We start from the raw sequence: 21843 nt of genomic DNA on the forward strand, positions 1-21843 counted from the left end.
AATTGGTGGGCAGTTTCAAAAACGAATATGAAAATGTGGTTGTAAAAAAAACTTGATCTGACTTTAGGAAAGTAAACGGGCCTAAATAATTTTAACTAGTTGTAGCCCATGTAGGTGGGCATAATTGATTAAATTTTGGAGGCTAGATATTGAAAATTGAGTGAATGCAATTTTTTTTTTTTTTACAATGGTATGTAATTTTTTCACAAACTAAAAACTGATGGGGGTAGGGTTAGTAAAAGTAATGATTTTATTTATCTAATATTAGAATATACTTAATTGTTGGGTAATGCTTTAGTCACAACAGAAAAAGAAAGAGAATGGTGTGTAATACATACAGATTTATGATAATATCAGCTCTACATAAAGAGTCAAATTCTCACCTAGAAGCCAAAAAATCCAAACAAAATGGTCACAGGACGTCTTCTGAGGAACTGGCTGATCTGACGTCACTGACTTTGAACTGAAATCACTGAAGCTGATACTCATTCCAAAGGCCAGACCATAAGCTCTTCTAAGGTTCAAAGTAAGCAAGTTCAATGAAAATTTTCAAGTAGCAACAGGATTAATATGGGTTTTCAAATTATTTGTCACTGAAAAAGGGTCATTTTTGCCCACTTTTCAGCAAACATCATGCAAAAAGTCACACAAGGACAAGTGATACACATTTTTTGACGTTATATTCTGAAACTGCACAATTTTTCCAATAAATTCAACACAAGACGCTGCATGAAAGGTATACATTTATTCCACAATATTTTTTTCACAATAATGTCACAATAATGATTCTCAAAGTTTCAACCTTGTCCTAAGTGGTCATTGAGTGGAGATAGTTGGCATGTATCAATACATGACACGTCTCCATATCCACCACTAGAGGGCACCATCCTGCCAGTGTACTGAGCCTGAACTTTCTGCATGCCCTTCTTACTGTGAGTCATCAAACTGGCAGGTGATAATTGTTCTTATGAAAGAAGAGGAGTGCCAATGCTGCCAGATCCCACATGTCACTTGGCACATATTGTAGCATGGGTGTGGCACATTTTACCAACAACCCCCCCCCCCCCCCCCCCCTTTTTTTTTTTTTTTTGGTACTCTATTAGAACAAACCTTATCATTTATGCTGAATGGAGAGCTTTCACAAACCACACCACCCTCATGTCAGTGGCCTTGTTGCAAATGATAACACTCTAAAACTATGGTGATCATAAAGATTCATACGTCACAAACATATGCGAAGAGTATGCAAACATGCTACCCTACACCTAATGCAAATAAACTAGGAACAGGCTGTTCTGTTTCGCCAATGTGACATGTCATTTTTACAGACACATTTCATCTCTGGTAAAGTTTTGCAGTTAGAGTTAAGTCCTTTCATTTGGATGCTATTGGTGATGATTAAATGACTTTGCACTGTCCCTAAAAAAACTTACTGTCTATCAAATTATCTGCATTTGCTGAATATCAGCTCTGGCTAAAATGTTCAGGAACCCTGTTAATCCATTCAAATAGTCCGTTTACAAATATTTACCTTTTACTCATTATCAACAAATCAAACTGAAAATGAGTCTCTCTGATTTCTAGTTATAATCAACCTTTCAATCTAACACTGACTGTCTTTGGTTATTTCTGGTTTATTTCCCCTCCTATACCCTGTATTTTACATGTGACCCATCTTGTTTGGTACATTATGCCAAGTCTTTAACCCTTTCATGCATAGCGGTCACTACAGTGGACAGCTATTCTCCAGCTGTTCTCTTGTATATTCATGGATTTTGTTGTTTTACTTGCATATCAACCAACACAGTGGACGCTTATGCAACACCCCATACATTACAATTCATACCACTACTGTTCCTGTTCTTGCTAAACCTGATCTGCAGTAACATATTTGAGTCTAAATCAATTGCTAATTGTTATTATACTGTAATTTAACCCTTTCATTTATAGTGGTCTCTACAGTGGACAGGTATTCTATGGCTGTTCTCTTATATTTTCATGGGTTTTGTGGTTTTAGTTCCATATCAGCCAACACAGTAGACACTTACGCATCATCACATTCACTGACATTCATACAATTACAGTAACTTTGCTGTTCTTGATAAGGCAAATTTATTCGTATAGTACAATTCATACACGTGCTTTACAAAAATGGAAAAAAGACAGGTTAAAAACACCCAATTACAATTAAAACATAATCAGTAAACATAAATAATCAATTAAAATAAAGTAAAAGAGAAGAGTGCAGATAGAACACTTACAGTTGTTTTATAAACCTGATCTGCAGTCTCATGTTGAGTCTAAATCAAGTGCTAGTTGTTATTAGACTTTAACTAAACATTTTCTTAAACAAAAAGTTTTTTTTTTTTTTTTTTGCATATTATCTCCATGAAGTGAGTAATAACTAGTATTAGAGTATGATAAAATGTGAGCAAACATTAGACTGACTGCATTAAAAAATGTTTTTACTTCATAGTTTTCACATAATTTATCACTTTCTGTTATTGCATTTTAAATACATGTTTCTTTGCTTCAAAAATTAAACATATGGTGTCCAGCTGAGTGGACATTTTTGTAACTTCATAAAAAATAGGTTCATTAAAAAAATTTCAATCACATTGTTTTTTTTTTTTCAAGCCTAAAGAGGAATAAAAACACTCAGGAAAAAATCTTGACTAAGGTTGTCATAATTCATGCATGAAAGGGTTAAATTTCTTTTAAAACAAAAAGTTTTTTTTTTTTTTTTGGCATATTATCTGAGTGAGTAATAACTAGTATTATAGTATGTTAAAATATGAGGAAACATCAGATTCACAGCAATAAAAATGATTTTATTTCATAGTTTTCACAGTGTATCAGTAAATACATGTTTATTTGCTTCAAAAATTAAATGCATGGTGTTCAGCTGAGGGAACATTTTGTAACTCCATGAAAAATAGTTTCATAAAAAATTTCAATCACATTGTTTTTTTCATGCCTAAAGAGGAATAAAAACATTCAGGAAAAAAATCCTCATTTCGGTAATCATAACTCATGCATGAAAGGGTTAATAGTGACACGGTTGTTGTGAAGGATTATTTTGATATTCAGTAAAACCCTGTCTGACCTGCTGGTTCCCAAAGCTTGTTAATAAATGATGAAACCGTACTGAGTTTCCCACAGTTTAATAAGTAATAAGGTTCCAAGTTAAAGTACAAGCACATCAGTATAAAAATATTCTACTGAGAGTTTGTGGTTAAAGTCGAACAGAACCAATAACACCAAATAAATGCTCATTGCTAGACCACATACTAGGATCTGAAAATAAGCACTGCTGCCTATAAAGTTGGAATGAAAAATCTTCTGATGAAATGTTTGTGACAATGGGATTTATTCTTGATAGATAAAGTGTAACTGGGACTCAGTTTGTAATCATTGCACCAGGTTAAAGCTGATTAGTGATGTGTATAAACAGGAATAAATACAGAAATGTGACTGAAAACAATATTATTCCAACTTTATGAGCAACAGTGTGTAAATGTGACCTAATGATAACACAGTAATGAATGATGGTAATTTATAGATGATACTTATATGGTTCCTTGGAGGTAGTTTAACCCTTTATAGGGCACTCAGAAATATTCTGAAATGCAAAATGTCAACCTCTGTGTGTTATTGGAGGACATAACACAATTGTATTACTTTTGTGAAGTTTTTACAATTTTTTTATGTAGAAAATCAGGGTTAATGAAGTTAGCATATTTCCTTACCAATAAGTGACAGAAAAAAAATCAAAGAGGTCAATATAATGAAAAAAAACAAAACAAAACAAGAAAAGCACGTGAAAGGTGAAAGGAACTTATTTTTTTATAACATTAGACCAACATTAGTGCTGATCCAGACACCTGTCCACATTCACATGATCCCTTTGAACATCATTCCTTACATTAGTACCATTACTTCATGGTACCAACAAAGCAGGTACACTCACTGTTCGTGCAGAGGTGGACCTTACAGACCCTGTAGACCACATTGGACCTGAGATTGTTGACTCACTGTCCTCACTGTAGCTGGTGCTGTCACTGTCTTGTAATGTATACGGAAATTACCAAAAATAGTCACTTGTCCGATAAAGGGTTAAAAGACGAATATGACTGAAAACATTATTCCAACTTTACAGGCAACAATGAGTTATGTCACTTAATGATGAATGAAAGTAATTCATAACTGACACTGATCTACAGTAATTTATTTTATTTAGCCTTTATTAAACCCGGTAAGTTAGCTGAGAACTGATTCTCATTTACAATAACGACCTGATCCAGTTTATTCTAAAAGAATATAAACTTTTTAGAATAAATAAATGTATACTTTAGTAGTGGCAGATACAGTTGCAGAAAAAAAAAAATCATAAGACCACCCCTTGTTTTCTTCAACTTCTTATTTATTTTAATGCCTGGTACAACTAAAGGTACATTTGTTTGGACAAATATAATGATAACAACAAAAATAGCTCATAAGAGTTTAATTTCAGAGCTGATATCTATCCATTTTCCATGTTTTGTTGGTAATAACCAAAATCACTTCAGTTCTTACGTCAATATCTTTGGCATTGTACTGACAAAAACAATACTTTTAGGCATTCCATGTTTTCTTTTCTGTCTGTTTTATCCTCCTGAGACCCAGCAATGCATTTTTGTCCTCTGTAGGGGACAGAAGTTTAACAGTTTTACTTCAAAAATGCTGTCCATTGCAAAGGACATTCCATTTTAAAAAAAAAAAAATAAATAATAATAATAAAATGAATGAATGAATGAATGAATGAATAAATAAGAATTGTTTTAACTCTTTCATGCATGAATTATAAGAACCTTAGCTGAGTTTTTTTCCTGAGTGTTTTTATTCCTCTTTAGGCATGAAAAAAACAATGCGATTGAAAATTTTTTATGGACCTATTTTTCATGGAGTTACAACAATGTCCACTCAGCTGGACACCGATTTTTGAAGCAAAAAAACATGTCTTTAAAACCCATCATCAGAAAGTGATAAACTGCGTGAAAACTATGAAATAAAAACATTTTTCATGCAGCTAATGTGATGTTTTCTCACATTTTAACATACTCTAATACTAGTCATAACTAACTTCATGCAGACAATATGCAAAAAAAAAAAACTTTTTGATCAAGAAAACTGTTGATTACAGTATAAAAACAATTAGCAATTGATTTAACACGTTACTGCAGATCAGGTTGATAAACCTGATCTGCAAAGTTACAGTAATTGTATGAATTACAATGTATTATGGGATGATGCATAAGTGTCCACTGTGCTGGCTGATATGGAACTAAAACAACAAAACCCATGAATATATAAGAGAAGAGCTGGAGAATAACTGTCCACTGTAGTGACCAGTATGTATGAAAGGGTTAAAAATATATCTGAAAAAACTTTTGCTTTATGCAGTTTCCAATTAAGACAAATGCGGCCCAGGGGCCAAAAGGGTCCAGTTCGGCCCCTGGGATGTTTTTGCCTAGTGCAAAAATTCCACAGTCTTGAATTGAATTAAGCAAAAAAAAATTTAGCTTGAATTAAGGAAAAAATCTTGAATTAAGATCTTCAATTAAGTAAAAAAAAAAAATCTTCAATTAAGTAAAAAAAAAAAAATCTTCAATTAAGCCAAAAAAAATCTCAAATTTAGCAGAAAATCTTGAATTAAGCCAAAAAAAAAAAAAATCTTCAATTAAGTAAAAAAAATCTTCAATTAAGTAAAAAAAAAAAAATCTTCAATTAAGCCAAAAAAAATCTCAAATTTAGCAGAAAATCTTCAATTAAGCCAAAAAACAAAAATCTTCAATTAAGTTAAAAAAATCTTGAATTAAGTAAAAAAAAAAAATCTTCAATTAAGCCAAAAAAAATCTCAAATTTAGCAGAAAATCTTCAATTAAGCCAAAAAAAAAATTCTTCAATTAATTAAAAAAAAATCTTGAATTAACAACTTAATTTTTTTCTTTGTTTTAGTGCAAAAAATAACATTAAATTATGAAGATATTTACATTTACAAACTATCCTGTAACACTAAAATGTGAATAACCTGAACAAATATGAAGAACCGGAAGTGTCTAAAGAAAATTAAGCACAATTTTAACAATTTTTCTGCCTGTTCCTCAGTGTTTAGTGTCTTTGTAGATCTGATCAATGATGCACATGTAGAAATGATAAGTTGAGGAAAAACATCGTTAAAATTGCACTAAATTTTCTTACGTTTTTTTAATTTAAATTTCAGTTTTTTCAGTTTTGTTTTTTTGGACAATTTTTACAAGTAAGTATTTTCATAATTTAATGGGGTGTTTTTTTACACTAAAACAAAGACAAAACTTTGGAGTTGTCATTATTTATAGGTTATTATGTTATTATATTTCTGGCCCACTTCAATTCAAATTTAACTGAATATGGCCCCTGAACTAAAATGAGTTTGACACCCCTGGTTTAATGTAAAAAAAGAAGCTAAAAATTTTCCTTATCCTGGGTCTCAGGAGGTTATAGTCACATGATACACACAGGAGTTAGAACTTATTTACGATTATATAACCATTGTTTTGGATGACTTTTAATGGACTAATATTTTTTTTCTGTTAATGGAGTGTCATAATAAACAGTGAAATGAATGAATACTTGTTGCGCGCAGTGAACTATTATGATGATGTTGTTGAACCAGTGTTCTTTATTATTAGAGGTGTGTATTTGTGTGTTTGTGTGTGTTTTAGTTATCTGTCAGATTGTGTGAGGGTAAAGTGTGAATTCAGACTAGACTGGGGTTGAGTGTTCAGGTCTACTGTGGCTGGTTGTTTTTACAGAAATTTTATGAGAAACACTTGAAAAACTTCAAATTTTAACTTGCATTTGGGAATCTTTATGTAAAAAAAAAAAAAAAAATCCAATATAGTTTTTTAACCTAATTAATAAAAAAAAGAAGAAGAAGAAGAAGAAGAAGACAGCCCTTATGGGACTGGAGATGGAAACTATAATCTCTTAATGTGAATCATCAGTTATTACAGCTTGTTTGTAACAGGTAGAAGTTATACTATGTAATTTGTATTGTCCTTATCAAATATAATAAATAAATACATAAATACGTAAATAAATAAGAATTATTTTAAAAATGTATTTGAAAAAACTTTTGCTTTATGCAGTTTCCAAGTAAGACAATTGTTTAATGTAAAAAAAGCTAAAAATTTTCATTATCCTGGGTCTCAGGAGGTTATAGTCACATGATACACACAGGAGTTAGTACACTGTACAAAAAAAAAAAAAAAAAAAGGAAAAAAAAGTTAAAAAACGGTAATATTCTGGCAGCAGGTATGCTGAAAAAATACTGTAAAATAACGGAAAATAACCATCTCATAAAAATACAGTAATTTTCCATAATTTAAATAAATAAATAAATAAATAAGAATTATTTTAAAAATGTGTCTGAAAAACTGTTGCATTGTGCAGTTTCCAACTAAGACAACTGTTTAATGTAAAAAAGAAAAAAAAAAAGCTAAAAATTGATCTAATTTTTTTTTCTGTAAATGGAGTGTCATAATAAACACAGTGAAATGAATGAACACTTGTTGCGCGCAGTGAACTAGTTGTACTGATGTTGTTGAACCAGTGTTTTTTATTGTTAGAGGTGTGTATTTGTGTGTATTTGTGTGTGTGTGTGTTTTAGTTATCTGTCAGATTGTGTGAGGGTAAAGTGTGAACTCAGACTAGACTGGGGTTGAGTGTTCAGGTCTACTGTGGCTGGTTGTTTTTACAGAAATTTTATGAGAAACACTTGAAAAACTTGAAATCCCATGTATTTAAATGTTAACTTGCATTTGGGAATCTTTATATTAAAAAAAAAAAATCCAGTATAGTTTTTTAACCTAATTAATAAAAAATAAGAAGAAGACAGCCCTTATGGGACTGGAGATGGAAACAATCTCTTAATGTGAATCATCAGTTATATCAGTTATTAGGTAGAAGTTATACTATGTAATTTGTATTGTCCTTATCAAATATAAATAAATAAATAAATAAAGAAAGAAAGAAAGAAAGAAAGAAAGAAAGAAAGAAAGAAAGAAAGAAAGAAAGAAAAAATAGGAATTATTTAAAAATCTGTCTGAAAAAAATATTGCATTATGTAGTTTCCAACTAAGACAATTGTTTAATGTTTAAAAAAAAAAAAAAAAAACCTAAAAATTGATCTAATTTTTTTTTCTGTTAATGGAGTGTCATAATAAAACACAGTGAAATGAATGAACACTTGTTGCGCGCAGTGAACTAGTTGTACTGATGTTGTTGAACCAGTGTTTTTTATTGTTAGAGGTGTGTATTTGTGTGTATTTGTGTGTGTGTGTGTTTTAGTTATCTGTCAGATTGTGTGAGGGTAAAGTGTGAACTCAGACTAGACTGGGGTTGAGTGTTCAGGTCTATTGTGGCTGCTTTGGGCGCGGTCTGGAACGCATCGACAGGACAGGGCAGGGTAAGGTGCGCGTTTACGACTCCACACACACACACACACACGCACCACACCGGCTTCCCGTTCCCGTTCCCGGATCGGATGAACCCGCAACATGTCGACCAAGGACCCGCTCAAGTCCGCCATCTCCATCGGGGACGTGGGCGACACTTCTCTGGCCCTGCCGTCCGCGAACCAGTACCGGACCGGGGAGCAGCGCGTCCTGGATCAGGTCCACAGAGTCCGGAGTACCAAGTCTAGGAAGGCCAGCAGTAGGAGCGGATCCACGTCCCTATCCCCGACAGGTGAGTGGGAGTGGGAGGGGAGAGGAGGGGGGGTGGGTGGGCTGCAGGTACACGCAACAATGAGGGGCTTGTTTAGAGACTTGGAGTGGATTTCACTTCAGAATCAACAAAGAAAACAAAATATTTGAGCCTGATTTGCATGTTTTCATTCCCTCCATTACGCAGTTTGTTCAGATCTCCTGGTGGCGGATTAACCCTTTCATGCATGAATTATGAGAACCATAATCAAGAAGTTTTTACTCCTCTTTAGGCATGAAAAAAAAAGTGATTGAATTTTTTATTAACTTATTTTTCATTGAGTTAAAAAATGTCCACTCAGCTGGACTTCATGCATTTAATTTTAGAAGCAAAGAAACATGAATTTATTGATATACTGTGTGAAAACTATGAAATAAAAACATTTTTAATGCTGCTAATCTGATGTTTTCTCACTTTTTAACATACTCTAACACTAGTTATTACTCACGTCATGGAGATGATATGCAAAAAAACCCCCAAAACTTAAAAAACAAAAACAAAACAAAACAAAACAAAAAAAAACAAAAACAAAAACAACTGTTAATTCCAGTCTAATCACAATTACCTTTTTTTTTTTTTTTTTTTTTTAACGCTCAAACATGTTAGTGCAGATCACGTTTATCTAGAACAGCAAAGTTACAGTAATGGTATGAATGTCAGTGTATGGGATGATGCATAGGCGTCCACTGTGTTGGCTGATATGGAACTAAAACGACAAAATCCATGAAAATACGAGAGAAAAGCTGTAGAACAGCTGTCCACTGTAGTGACCACTATGCATGAAAGGGTTAAACATGAAAAAAAAACAATGTGATTGAAAAATTTCTTATATAAAATAAATTTAATTTTTGAAGCAAAGAAATATGTATTTACTGATAAACTGTGTGAAAACTATGATTCTGGGGGTTTATGCTCAGGGGAGATCTACACAAGGTTACCATTTCATGTCAGAGAAGATATGTAATGTCTTAAAACTTTAATAAAGATATGTGGAAAAAAAAAAAATCCATGAATATACAAGAGAACAGCTGTAGAATAGCTGTCCACTGTAGTGACCAGTATACATGAAAGGGTTAAAGAAGCTTTCAAACTAAAACTGTGCACAGAAATGAAAGAGAAATCAGTCTGATTGTTGTTTAGTTCGTTTAGTCCAGGGGTTTCAAACATGCGGCCTGGGGGCCAAATGCGGCTGGCCAAAGGTTCCAATCTGGCCGGTGGGATGTTTTAGCAAAATCAAAAATTCCACAGTCTTGAATTGAATTAAGCAAATAAATAAATGAATAAATAAAATAGCTTGAATTAAGGACAAAATGATGAATTAAGCAAAAAATCTTCAATTAAGTAAAAAAAAAAAATCTTGAATTAAGCAAAAAAAAAGTCTTGAATTAAGCAAAAAAAAAAAAAAAACAAAACCAAAAACAAACAAACAAAACAATTAAATTTAGCAAAAAATCTTGAATTAAGCCAAAAAAAAAAAAAAAAATCTTGAATTAAGAAAAAAAAAAAAAAAAACACACAAAAAAACCCCACAAAAAAACCTTAAATTTAGCAAAAAATCTTGAATTAAGCCAAAAAACAAAAATCTTGAATTAAGCAAAAAACAAACAAACAAAAAAAAACCTTGAATTTAGCGAAAAATCTTGAATTAAGCAAAAAAAAAATCTTGAATTAAGAAAAGAAATTTAAAAAAATCTTACATTTAGCAAAAAATCTTGAATCAAGCAAAAAAATCTAGAATTAATAACTTCATTTTTTTAGTGCAAAAAATAACATTAAATTATGAAAATATTTACATTTACAAACTATCCTGTAACAATAAAATGTGAATAACCTGAACAAATATGAACAACCTGAAATGTCTAAAGAAAACTAAGCACAATTTTAACAAATTTCTGCTTGTTACTAAGTGTTTAGTGTCTTTGCAGATCCAATCTATAATGCATGTGTTTAAGTGATAAGTTGAGGCCTAATATTGTGAAAATTGCACTTATTTTTCTTAGGATATTTCAGTTTTTTTCAGGTTATTCACATCTTTTTTGTTTGGATAGTTTACAAAAGTAAGTATATTCATAATTTAATGGGGGTTTTTTTGCACTAAAACAAAGACAAAAATTTGGGGTTGTCATTATTTCTAGGTTATTATGTTATTAGTTTACTGGTCCGGCCCACTGGAGATCAAATCAGGCTGAATGTGGCCCCTGAAAGAAAGTGAGTTTGAGAGCCCTGGTTTAGTCAGAAGCCTTTAGAGCAAAACCGGCCCGTCAAAGAGTCCAATCCGGCCCTTGGGATGAATTTGTGAAATGAAAATATTACGTGAAGATATTAACTATCATTTTAGTTCAGGTTCCACATTCAAGCCAATTCGATTAAATGGAGCAGTACAATACTATCACAACAACCTAAGGCCTAAATAATGACAACTACAATTTTTTTTTCGCTTTTTTTTAGTGTAAAAAAAAAAAAAAAATTGGCATGAAGATATTTACATTTCCAAACTATCTTTTTTTTTTTTTTTTTTAACCTCCTCAGACCCAGCTATGGGTTTTCTGCCCACATTTGTGGACAAGAGTTTCACAACTTTATAAAAAAAAAAAAAAGAAAAAAAAAAGAAAAGAAAACTGTCCACCACAAAGGACATTCCATAAAAATTTTAAAAACTGCATCTGAAAAAACTCTTGCATCATGATGTTTCCAATATAAGCACTTATTTAACAAAAAACAAAAAAAGCTTGTACTTTACTGACATTTCCTGGGTCTCAGGAGGTTAAAGATTTGCTTTTATTAACAGAAGCTTTTACAGGATGTTTATGGTGTTTAACAAACATCTACAGTTTGTTACAGTGAGATAAGGCACATTTTACAGAAGGAACACACATAAATGTATAAACTTACAGATACACCACACAGGGATGATTTTTAAACATCAGAGGAAGAAAATAAATAAATAAAAATAATCAAAATCAAAATAAAACAAAAAATATTACATGAACTTTTCCCATCCCATTCCCCACCCTCCTCCCTCTTATGGTTCTCAATTTCCTTTCATTTATATACCTACTATGCACATAGTTCATACTCACACCCATCTGTACACAGTCATCTGCATATAAATCAACACACTGCTCACAAGAAATATATCAGTGAGAAAGTTATACAAGAAGAACCCACAGAGGGGAGGGCTAATTCAAAGTCAGTCTAGGAAGGGTCACATCATCATGGTCGACCAAGTCCAGAGAGGGCAGAATGTCTGTGAAGGGGCCCCTTTCCAACTATCTTTTCTCAAAAAAATTTAATAACCTGAACAAATATGAGCAACCTGAAATGCCTTAAGAAAAATAAGTGCAATTTGACCAATATTCTGCCTGTTACTAAATGTTTTTGTGTATTATAGATCCACTATGATCTATGAGTTTCAATGTACATGTGGAAATGATAAACTGAGGTATAGTGTTGTTAAAATTGCACTTATTTTATAGGACATTTCAGGTTGTTTGTTTGCTTTTTTGAAAGATACTTTGTAGATGTTAACATTTTCATTATGTAATTTTACATTCTTCATTGTTATTATTTCACTGGTCTGGTCCAGTTGAGATCATATTGGGCTGAATGTGAACTAAATGAATTAAAATGAGTTTGACAGCTTTGCTTTAGAGCAGGGGTTGGCCGGACCAGTAAAATAATAACACTGAAAAAAGTTAAATTACATAATGAAAATGTTGCATGCTTTTAAAATGTGATTATCACCAATAACCACAAACAAGCTGAATTTTTGCAATTTCAACAATATTATGCCTCATCTTATCATTTCCCAGTGGATCTACAAAAACATAAAAACAATTAATAACAGGCGTAATATTGTTAAAAGTGCACTTCTCTACACACATTTCAGGTAGTTGATAATTCATATATTCAGGGTTTTTTTTATTATTTTGTTTTGTTTTTTTTTTTACATTTTTTATGAAAGAATAGTGTATAAATGTAAATATTTTCATATAATTCAATTTTTAAACACTAAAACAAAGAGAAAGAAATGGAGTTGTCATGAGTTATAGGTTATTTTAATAGTATTTTACTGGTCTGATCCACTTCAGATCATATTGGTCTATATGTGAGCTATAATTATTTTAACATCCTGATTGTTAATATCTCAGTGTCATTTTTGTATTTCACAATTTCATCCCACGAACCGGACTGGACCCTTTGGTGGGCCACTTTTGGCCCGTGGACCATATGTTTGACTCCCCTGCTTTAGAGGACTTCATTTTATAAAATCAGATCCACTTCTTTAAATCGGTTGTTTTTACAGAAATTTTATGAGAAACACTTGAAAAACTTGAAATCCCATGTATTTAAATTTTAACTTGCATTTTGGAATCTTTATGTTAAAAAAAATCCAGTATATTTTTTTTAACCTAATTAATAAAAACATAAGAAGAAGACAACCCTTTTGGGACTGGAGATGGAAACTATAATCTCTTAATGTGAATCATCAGTTATTACAGCTTGTTTGTAACAGGTAGAAGTTATACTATGTCATTTGCATTGTCCTTATCAAATGTACTTTGTAGATAAATAAAAATAAATGAAATGCACAATATCCGGAAGTAGTATTAAATTGTTTTTAAATAATATAAGATAAGATAATGCTGGCCATAAATGAAACCTTTGTCATCAGGTGCGATTAAGAAACTCTTAGCCTGGGTTTACTGGTGATGATCTATTCTAATTGGAATTTGATTAGCGCTTATTCATTATATTTATTTGATGAACCAAGAAATAAAAGCATTTGGGATTTGTTGCACCCTTGTATTAACTTGCAAACCCTACACTTTTGAATTTACTAATACGATTCAGGAAAGTAAAAGACGCTGCTTTTTTGTATTAAATAATTGTCAGGGTTTTTTTAAAATACATTTTAATTGATCTTTTATGGAATGTCCTTTGCACTGGACATTTTCTTCAATAAAGTTGTGCAACTCTTGTCCCCTACAGAGGACAGAAATGTACTGCTGGGCCTCAGGAGGATTTAAAACAGATATCAGTTCCTATCAGATTTTTTTATTTTTTAAAAAAAAATTTTTTTTTATAGTAATTTTACTTTTTATCAAAAACACACAATTACATCACACATTACAGAACAAATGTTAATTTTACTACACAGCTGCATTTTCATGCACTTAAAGCAGTTTCATAACATAAAATACTGTATATAAATATTTACTGCACTGTTTAGGCCAGTACCTCTTCCAGTATTATCTTTCAATGCTGCAGAATTTTTCAAGGTTAAAATAATAAATACATTTACCACAACCAAGTTTTCTGTTGAGGTTTTGTCCTTAGATCACAGGTGTCAAACATGCGGTCTGGGGGCCAAATCTGGCCCGCCAAAGGGTCCATTCTGGCCCGTGGGATGATAGTGCAAAAATGAACCTGAACAGTCAAGGTCATCCAAATCATTTTGGTTCAGGTTCCACATACAGACCAATGGGATCTACAGCAAAAATAACAACACAGTAACCCATAAATAATGACAATGACAAATTTTCTTTGTGAAAAATTATGTGGAAAAAATTAAAGTGAAAAAAAATAACATTATACTGTGAAAATATTTACATTTACAAAACTATTCTTTCACAATAAAATGCAAATAAATACATAAATAAAAACAAAGATGAATAACCCAAAATGTGCAATTTGAACAATTTTCTGCCTGTTACTAAATGTTTGGTGCATTTATGGATCCACTGTGATCTGGAGTTGTGTTAATAATAAGAGATGTAATATTGTAGGAATTGTTAAAATTTTAGTTCCATACTCCATATATTTTAACAATATTCTACCTGTTACCAAATGTTTATGGAACACTGTTTGTAATGTACATGTATAGATAAGTCAAGGCATAATACTGTTAAAATTGCACTAATTTTTCAAATGAAATTTCTTTTTTTTCAGTTTATTCACATCTTTTTTGTAAAATGTAAATATTTTATTTATTTATTTATTTATTTATTTTTGTACTAAAACAAAAAGAAACACTTGGATTTGTCATTATTCATAGGTTATTAAGTCATTTTACTGGTCTGGCCCACTTGAGATCAAATTGAGTTAAATATGGCCCCTGAACCAAAATGAGTTTGACACCCCTGCCTTGAAATATGATATTAAACAATTCTGGATTATATTTATGCTGCAACAGTAAAAGTTTAGAACCCAACCCTTTTCCTGCATTAACTACAAGTGTCACTCTAAAGGTAAGATACAATTAAAACACTAAAGAATCAGTAAAAACGTGTTTATTTGTTAAGAATGATTGGTAGACATTCTAAAATCAGGATTCAGCTGTGGTTTCCATTTTATTGGCTGTTGTCTGTCTTTAATGTTTTGTTGTTTTAGGACTTAAGCACCGCACAAGTATTTTTTAACCATAAATCATGAATCTGACTTTGCCGCAGGATCTATATCTGCAACGGCTTCCCCTTTTTCTCTGGCACTAAATCAGCAATGTGGCTCTGAGGTGTGTACTGTATGTGTGATAACAACTGTTAACCCTCGACGTTTCTCCTAGGCTCTTTGTATGACTCAGTGTTTGTGGATACACTGAAGTCTCCGACAAGTTCTGTAAATGAAGGCGTCTTCTATGGGAACGGCTCTTCTAAAAGTGTAAGTAATCGACATCATTGTTATCATTACAGTAGAGAGATAATGTATGTGTGTGTGTGTGCGTGTGTGTGTGTGTGCATGTGCGTGTGTGTGTGTGTGTGTGTGTTCTTTTCTCCAATATTTGGTGTTTTATTGTTAAGCTGATGTTGCTAAGGCTGATAATAAAGTCCAGATCTGTTTATAGTTCTTTATTTCTACCACTGAAGCTTTCAGACCTCCATATTACTGACAGATTTAGGTTTTTGAATGGACGATGCTCATTATTTATTTTATACTACTACGATAATTTTACTTTGTTTTTTAAAACCCATAATAGTAGGGGGTGGTAAATCCGAAGGTCAAAATTCAAAAACGTCCACTTGGGATATGATTAACACCTGTCATACAGATACATTGCCACCAAAATTAAGGCTGTATCTCTAGAAAAACCCCCCACCTCTTGCAAATGAAATACAGCCCCTAAATCGTGATTTCTGGGATTTTCGCGAGCGATATTGCAGATATGAATAAACTTTACAAACAGCCATTGATTTGATAAACTTCCTTTATTTTGGTCAAATACTCAACAGATTGACACTAGACACATGTATCAGGGTCTACAGAGCGTCTTTAAGAAACTGACAGCTTGTCAAGACTTTGCTGGAACCTTTCAAACTCCAGTGTCGTTCTGTCACTTCTTTTACCCAAGTACGACATAAGGGCATCTCCAAACTCCTCTGCAGTTTTCATCCTCCTCTTTCCACTTGGCAGTGTCATCTGGATGCGAAAGATGGGATCTACCTTAGGAAGAAGTGTGGAACTCTCCCTGCAAACTGTAGCTCCAACTTCATCCTCTGTTGCTTTGCGCTGTCGCTCAGAGTATCGTTTGCAAGATACTTTTCAACTTCCCCACTATCGGTGAAAGGACCACCACTGGCTTTGAGTTTATCCAGCAAATCTAGCCTTTTCCGCTCATTCCTCTGAGCCATTTCCTGTTTCTGGTCTGCTCCCTTCTCAAACTTCTCCTTTGTGTAATTACTCCACTTCAGTTCAACCTCCCTTTTGGCTTCGACTGCTGCCTTGAAACCCCTGAATGAAGGTATCTGACCAGCTCTCAATTCCTGACTTTTCTGAAAGATGATGGACCTGCTTACTGCATTGAGCGTGCCTAGTTTCTTCAGCCTATAGTCTACCTTCCCACACTGACGCTCCATGCCAATATTGTGGACAGGGGTTTCATCAATGTTCGTTGCCTGCTCACTCACTGGATAGTCCACCGGGAAGGTCTCCTCGTTGAGTCCATAGTCTCTCCTTTGCCTGGCTAGAACAGTTTGTAGATGAGGTAGCATCAGGTTGGTGAGTTTTCGCACTTCATCTGTGTGCTCATCAGCTACATCTGACACAGCCTTCAAGACTTGTTCTTTGTATGTCTTCTTGACACCGAGGAACAGTTCATTCGACACGACAGGATACTCTGGCTTTGTGAACATTGTATATTCCTCGCTGATTGGCTGACCCAGGCCGGCATGCAAACCTTTGTAGAACTCCTTGAGCTGGGAATGAGTGGCGTCTTTCTCGATCGTTCTCGCATAGAATGGTTCCACCACATGTACACCCAGGCAGGCAAACGTAACGAGCACTACCTTGAGGTACGGGAGCTCCATCACCTCTCTTACTAAGCAGGCTAGTCTGTTGTTGATGTGAGGGTTCTGTCTTAGGAAATCTACAAGGTGATCATAGTTGTAGATCAGCACTGCTGCTGCCCTGGACAGGCATCCAAACCTGCTGCCCTTGTATGCAAATAGCACACTGGATACTTGTCTTTGTTCGAGAAAAAGTAGGAATTGTTTGTAGCGGTTCCATGGCTTATGAGCATACTCAGGAGCGACTAACTTGAGACACATGTCAAGTGCTTGTCCAGCCAAGCTGTCATTCTTACTGTCCACCTCAAGATCCACCATGAAACCTTTCAAAACCTGTTCCATCTTCATGTCCGCTTCCACAAGCCTCATAACTTTGTTCATGGCACTGCTGAAGCCCAGTGTAGTGTGGGTGCCACAAAACAGTTGGCCCGCAGGTGTGTCAAGGTTGTACATCTCAGCGAGCAGTTTTGCAAACCCCTTGTTGTGCTCGGTGCTATCTGTCATATGTGTATCTACAAGCTTGTACACGTCTTTTGCTTCAACTCCCCTGACAGACGCCAGAATTTCGAAGCCCATGTCCACTTGCATAGCTATGTCCTCAGTTGTCTCGCCATGGATTGACAGAATAGGCAGAGGAAACAGGGTATTCTGACCAACGTGCAATCCCTGGACGATGAATTGACCTACACCTTTCTTCGTGGTACTGTCTGACGCGTGCGTTACCATTTTACCCTTCTGTTTCTCCTCCTGAAGCTTATCAACAACGAGTGACAGACTCTGTGCTTCAATTTGCTCCAGAGCTGTTCTGATGTTCCTGTTAGTTGGAGTGGTATTTATGTCAAAGTTCTCTTCAGAATCTCCAGCATTTTTCCACTGGCATCCAAACATTGTCTTGCCAACTTCAACAACAGCGGAGCTGGATTCATTCACTGAAAGACCCTTCCCAGAGAGATTGGCCACAGTTTTATAAAATTCATCGCAGACTTTTCTCTCAGAGATTCTTATGTGCTGAAACTCTTTCGGAAGTGGATCATTTGTGTCTTGCTCGTCAACGTCTTTAAAGAGTATTTTCTTTTTTCTCTTAGTGTCAGCAGAATGTCTCTCTGTCATTTGTGTTTCTCGTGTTTCAATTTTTTGTCGCTTATGGGCCTGGTCGTTTTCATCCTCGTCACTACTGCTGCATGTTGTAGGAATTTCACCAGCCTCCACGAGCATTTCAGTGATACTTTCGAGGGTCTTGTACTGAAACTGTTGCTCTCTCTCTCTCCTGTATTCCTCTTGTCTTTCTCTCATCCTTTGGGCTCGCATTGTACTGTGATACCAGACAGGGTCCACTCCTTTGGAACAGATCATCTTGCGTTCTGTCTTCTGGTCCTGGTAGTACTGATGTTCCATTATACTCATGCTGACTCCCCACTCCTTCTGCAAAGATTGCTGGCGCATGGGATCGTCAGCATACACATCGAAGAGTTTGCCTTTCCTCTCAAATAGCTCTTTGTATTCTTTCACAACCTTTGCATTATCTTTTCCTTTCTGTCCGTACCGCTTTCTTCCTTCACTGAACTGCTTCCTGAGAGCCTCCACTCTCCTCTGAATGGTACTGATCGACACGCAGTACACAGTGTCATGATAGTACTTGGCGTATATCTGTTTTGCCACTTCTCGTACCGCAATATCTGTAGTGACCTTTGCCTTGCTCACCTCCAAGTGGTACCTTAGCAGTCCTATCACACTCTGAACAGTGGGCAGTTTTGATGGAGGTTGGAAATGTTGGAAATGTTGGAAAGGAGGAAAGTCTCTATCAGCATTAAACTCTTTAGTTTCGGAGCGGGTTTTAGGCTTGGTAACGGGGTTGGGTTGACTACTTGCCATGGTAACTTACTATTGGACTGCTACAAGTTCTGGTGAAACTGCAAAAATATAAAATAAACACACGCTAAAACCATGTTCAACAACTGCATTTTAGTTATCCACTGTGTGTTTCACCAACATTTACCACACATACCAGCATTAAGTTCCGGCTGCAGAAACAACCAATCGCAAGGTTAATACCACGATTTGTTCTTCGCAAGGGGTGTTTTTTTTTTTAAAAGGTAGATACGAATTTCTTGTGCCAAATACCTTTAAATAGCCTTATGCATCACTCCTGAAGTGGACGTAATCAAATTCCAAAATTTTAATTTTCATCCCAATTATCACCCCCCCTACCCATAATAATATCTAGTGTAACACATCATTGCTGAACCTATACACAGCAAAAATCAAAGTCTTCCCAAGTGTATTTTTCTCATTTCTTGTCAAAATATCTCATCACATTTAAAATAAGACAAAATCACCTAAAGAGTAACTTTTCAGTGAGATATAAAGAGCTTATTTTTTGACAATAGATCTTGAAAATCTTGTTTCTAGAAATCTTACCAAGATAATTTTCACTTGTTCCATTGGCAGATTTTTTTTTTTTTTTTTCTTAATTCAAGATTTTTTTTTTTGCTCAGTTCAAGCAAAAAAAAATCTGCCAATGGAACAAGTGAAAATTATCTTGGTAAAATGTCCTATAATAAGATTTTCAAGATCTATGAATAAGTTCTTATACCTAACTGAAAAGTTACTCTTTAGTTGATTATGTCTTATTTTAAGTGTGATGAGATATTTTGACTAGAAATTAGAAAAATACACTTGGCAAGATTTAGATTTTTTCCAGTGTACAGTCTGGCCAAGTAAAAAGTTCCCTCTGGTTTTAACTGCAGTCATATATAGTGAATATATTTCAGTGGAAACATTTTATTTAACTTTAACTGATGCAGTGAGCAGCCTCTGATTTTTATAAACAACCGTCAGTTTGATAGAGAGCATAAAAATTGGACCGTGTTTCAACTGATAAAGGTCATGTGGTCCGATGAGTCCAGATTGACCCTGTCCCACAATGATGCGTCAATCAGGGTGAGAAGAGAGGTGGATGAAGTGATTACCCATCATGCCTAGTGGGCGATGTCAAGGGAAGTTTAACATCTGGTCAATAAAATTTAAGTACAATAATCTACACCAAATGCATATTTTTGGGTAGGTAATTACTTATATTTCCAGGAAAATGTATTTTGAAATGAGAAAAAATTAGAGAAACAAAAATTTGAGGAGTTTTTTGCCGTCATTCTAGGTTCATTTTATAAACTCTCATAAATAAACCACACTTATTCCAAATACACTGATATTTTATGATTATATTATTTATGTCATGCTCTAAATACACAGTGTTTAAAATTAATAAATGCATATATCTATGCAAAATATATTTGAATATAATGTTAATATTAGTATGTTGTAAATATTATTTAAAAAAAAATGTATATGCTATTGATAATTGAAATAAAAAATGTTTAATTTGATGGATGGACAACTTTTGTTGTCCATCCATGTCCATCCGAAAATTACTTATTGAGATTAAAGATATCTTTTGTAAGAGTGTCCTGGCAGAGATAGCAGCAGAAGTTACAGAAAATTGAAATTTCAGCCATACATCCACATAAAAAACGCATATAAAACACATAGTAAAACTAATTTCTAAAACCATTCATAAAAACACCTGCAATAATTTAAAATGTCCTAAAAGTACAACATTGTTCTGTAAAAGCATCTCAAAGCAGAACCCGATTCAATCAGTTTGAATCCTATTAAAAGTGTTATTTGTTCTGTTCAGCTCCATGTTTGTGTGCCCGTCTACTTCAGGGGTGTCAAACATGCGGCCTGGGGGCCAAATGCGGCCCACCAAAGGGTCCAGTTCAGCCACTGGGATGTTTTTGCCAGGTGCAAAAATTCCACAGTCTTGAATTGAATTAAGCAAAAAAAAATTTAGTTTGAATTAAGGAAAAAATCTCGAATTAAGCCAAAAAAAAAACCAAAACCCTTCAACTGAGTAAAAAAAAAAAAAAAAAAAAAGTTCAGTTAAGTAAAAAAATCTTCAATTAAGCCAAAAAAAAAAAATCTCAAATTTAGCAAAAAATCTTGAATTAAGCAAAAAAAAAAACCTTCAATAAAGTAAAAAAAAAAAAAATCTTGAATTAAGCCAAAAAAAAATCTTCAATTAGGTAAAAAAAATCTTGAATTAAGCCAAAAAAAATAATCTAGAATTAAAAACTTAAATTTCTTTTCTTTGTTTTAGTGCAATAAACAACATTAAATTATGAAAATATTTACATTTACAAACTATCCTGTAACAATAAAATGTGAATAACCTGAACAAATATGAACAACCTGAAATGTCTAAAGAAAATTCAGCACAACTTTAACAATTTTTCTGCCTGTTCTTCAGTGTTTAGTGTCTGTAGATCTGATCCATAATGTACATGTAGAAATGATGAGTTGAGGAATAATATTGTTAAAATTTCTCTAAATTTTCTTACGTTTTTAAATTTAAATTTCAGTTTTTTCTTTTTTTTTTTTTTTTTTTGGATAGTTTATAAAAGTAAGTATTTTCATGATTTAATGGGGTTTTTTTACACTAAAATGAAGACAAAAATTTGGAGTTGTCATTATTTATAGGTTATTATGTTATTATTTTCTGGTCCGGCCCACTGGAGATCAAATTTAGCTGAATATGGCCCCTGAACTAAAATGAACTTGACACCCCTGGTCTACTTGCTTCATTTCTGGTAAAATTGCTGAAAAAAATCCTCAATAAAGCAACATCTTTTTTCATCATAAATATATGCATTGTGCTCTACAGGTGATCCAGGACAAATCTGCCAACTGGACAAAACAAATGAACAGTGTGAAGAGA

The 21843-nt window shown here is 33.7% G+C and overlaps 1 protein-coding gene across 1 annotated transcript in view; it reads left to right on the forward strand.

Moving 5' to 3' along the window:
- Window positions 1-8423: 8423 nt before the first annotated feature.
- Window positions 8424-21843, forward strand: part of pkp1b (plakophilin 1b) — a 30554-nt gene continuing 17134 nt past the window's right edge. Inside the window, exons 1-3 of the mRNA XM_030135484.1 lie at window positions 8424-8769; window positions 15353-15447; window positions 21790-21843. The exon at window positions 21790-21843 is cut by the window's right edge and continues 419 nt beyond it. Of these exons, the coding sequence (XP_029991344.1) occupies window positions 8580-8769; window positions 15353-15447; window positions 21790-21843 (339 nt within the window). The 5' untranslated portion in view covers window positions 8424-8579. The remainder of the gene's footprint in view (window positions 8770-15352; window positions 15448-21789) is intronic.

Source organism: Sphaeramia orbicularis, chromosome 5 (assembly GCF_902148855.1).
Source record: "Sphaeramia orbicularis chromosome 5, fSphaOr1.1, whole genome shotgun sequence".
In the NCBI taxonomy this organism is placed as follows: Eukaryota; Metazoa; Chordata; class Actinopteri; order Kurtiformes; family Apogonidae; genus Sphaeramia; species Sphaeramia orbicularis.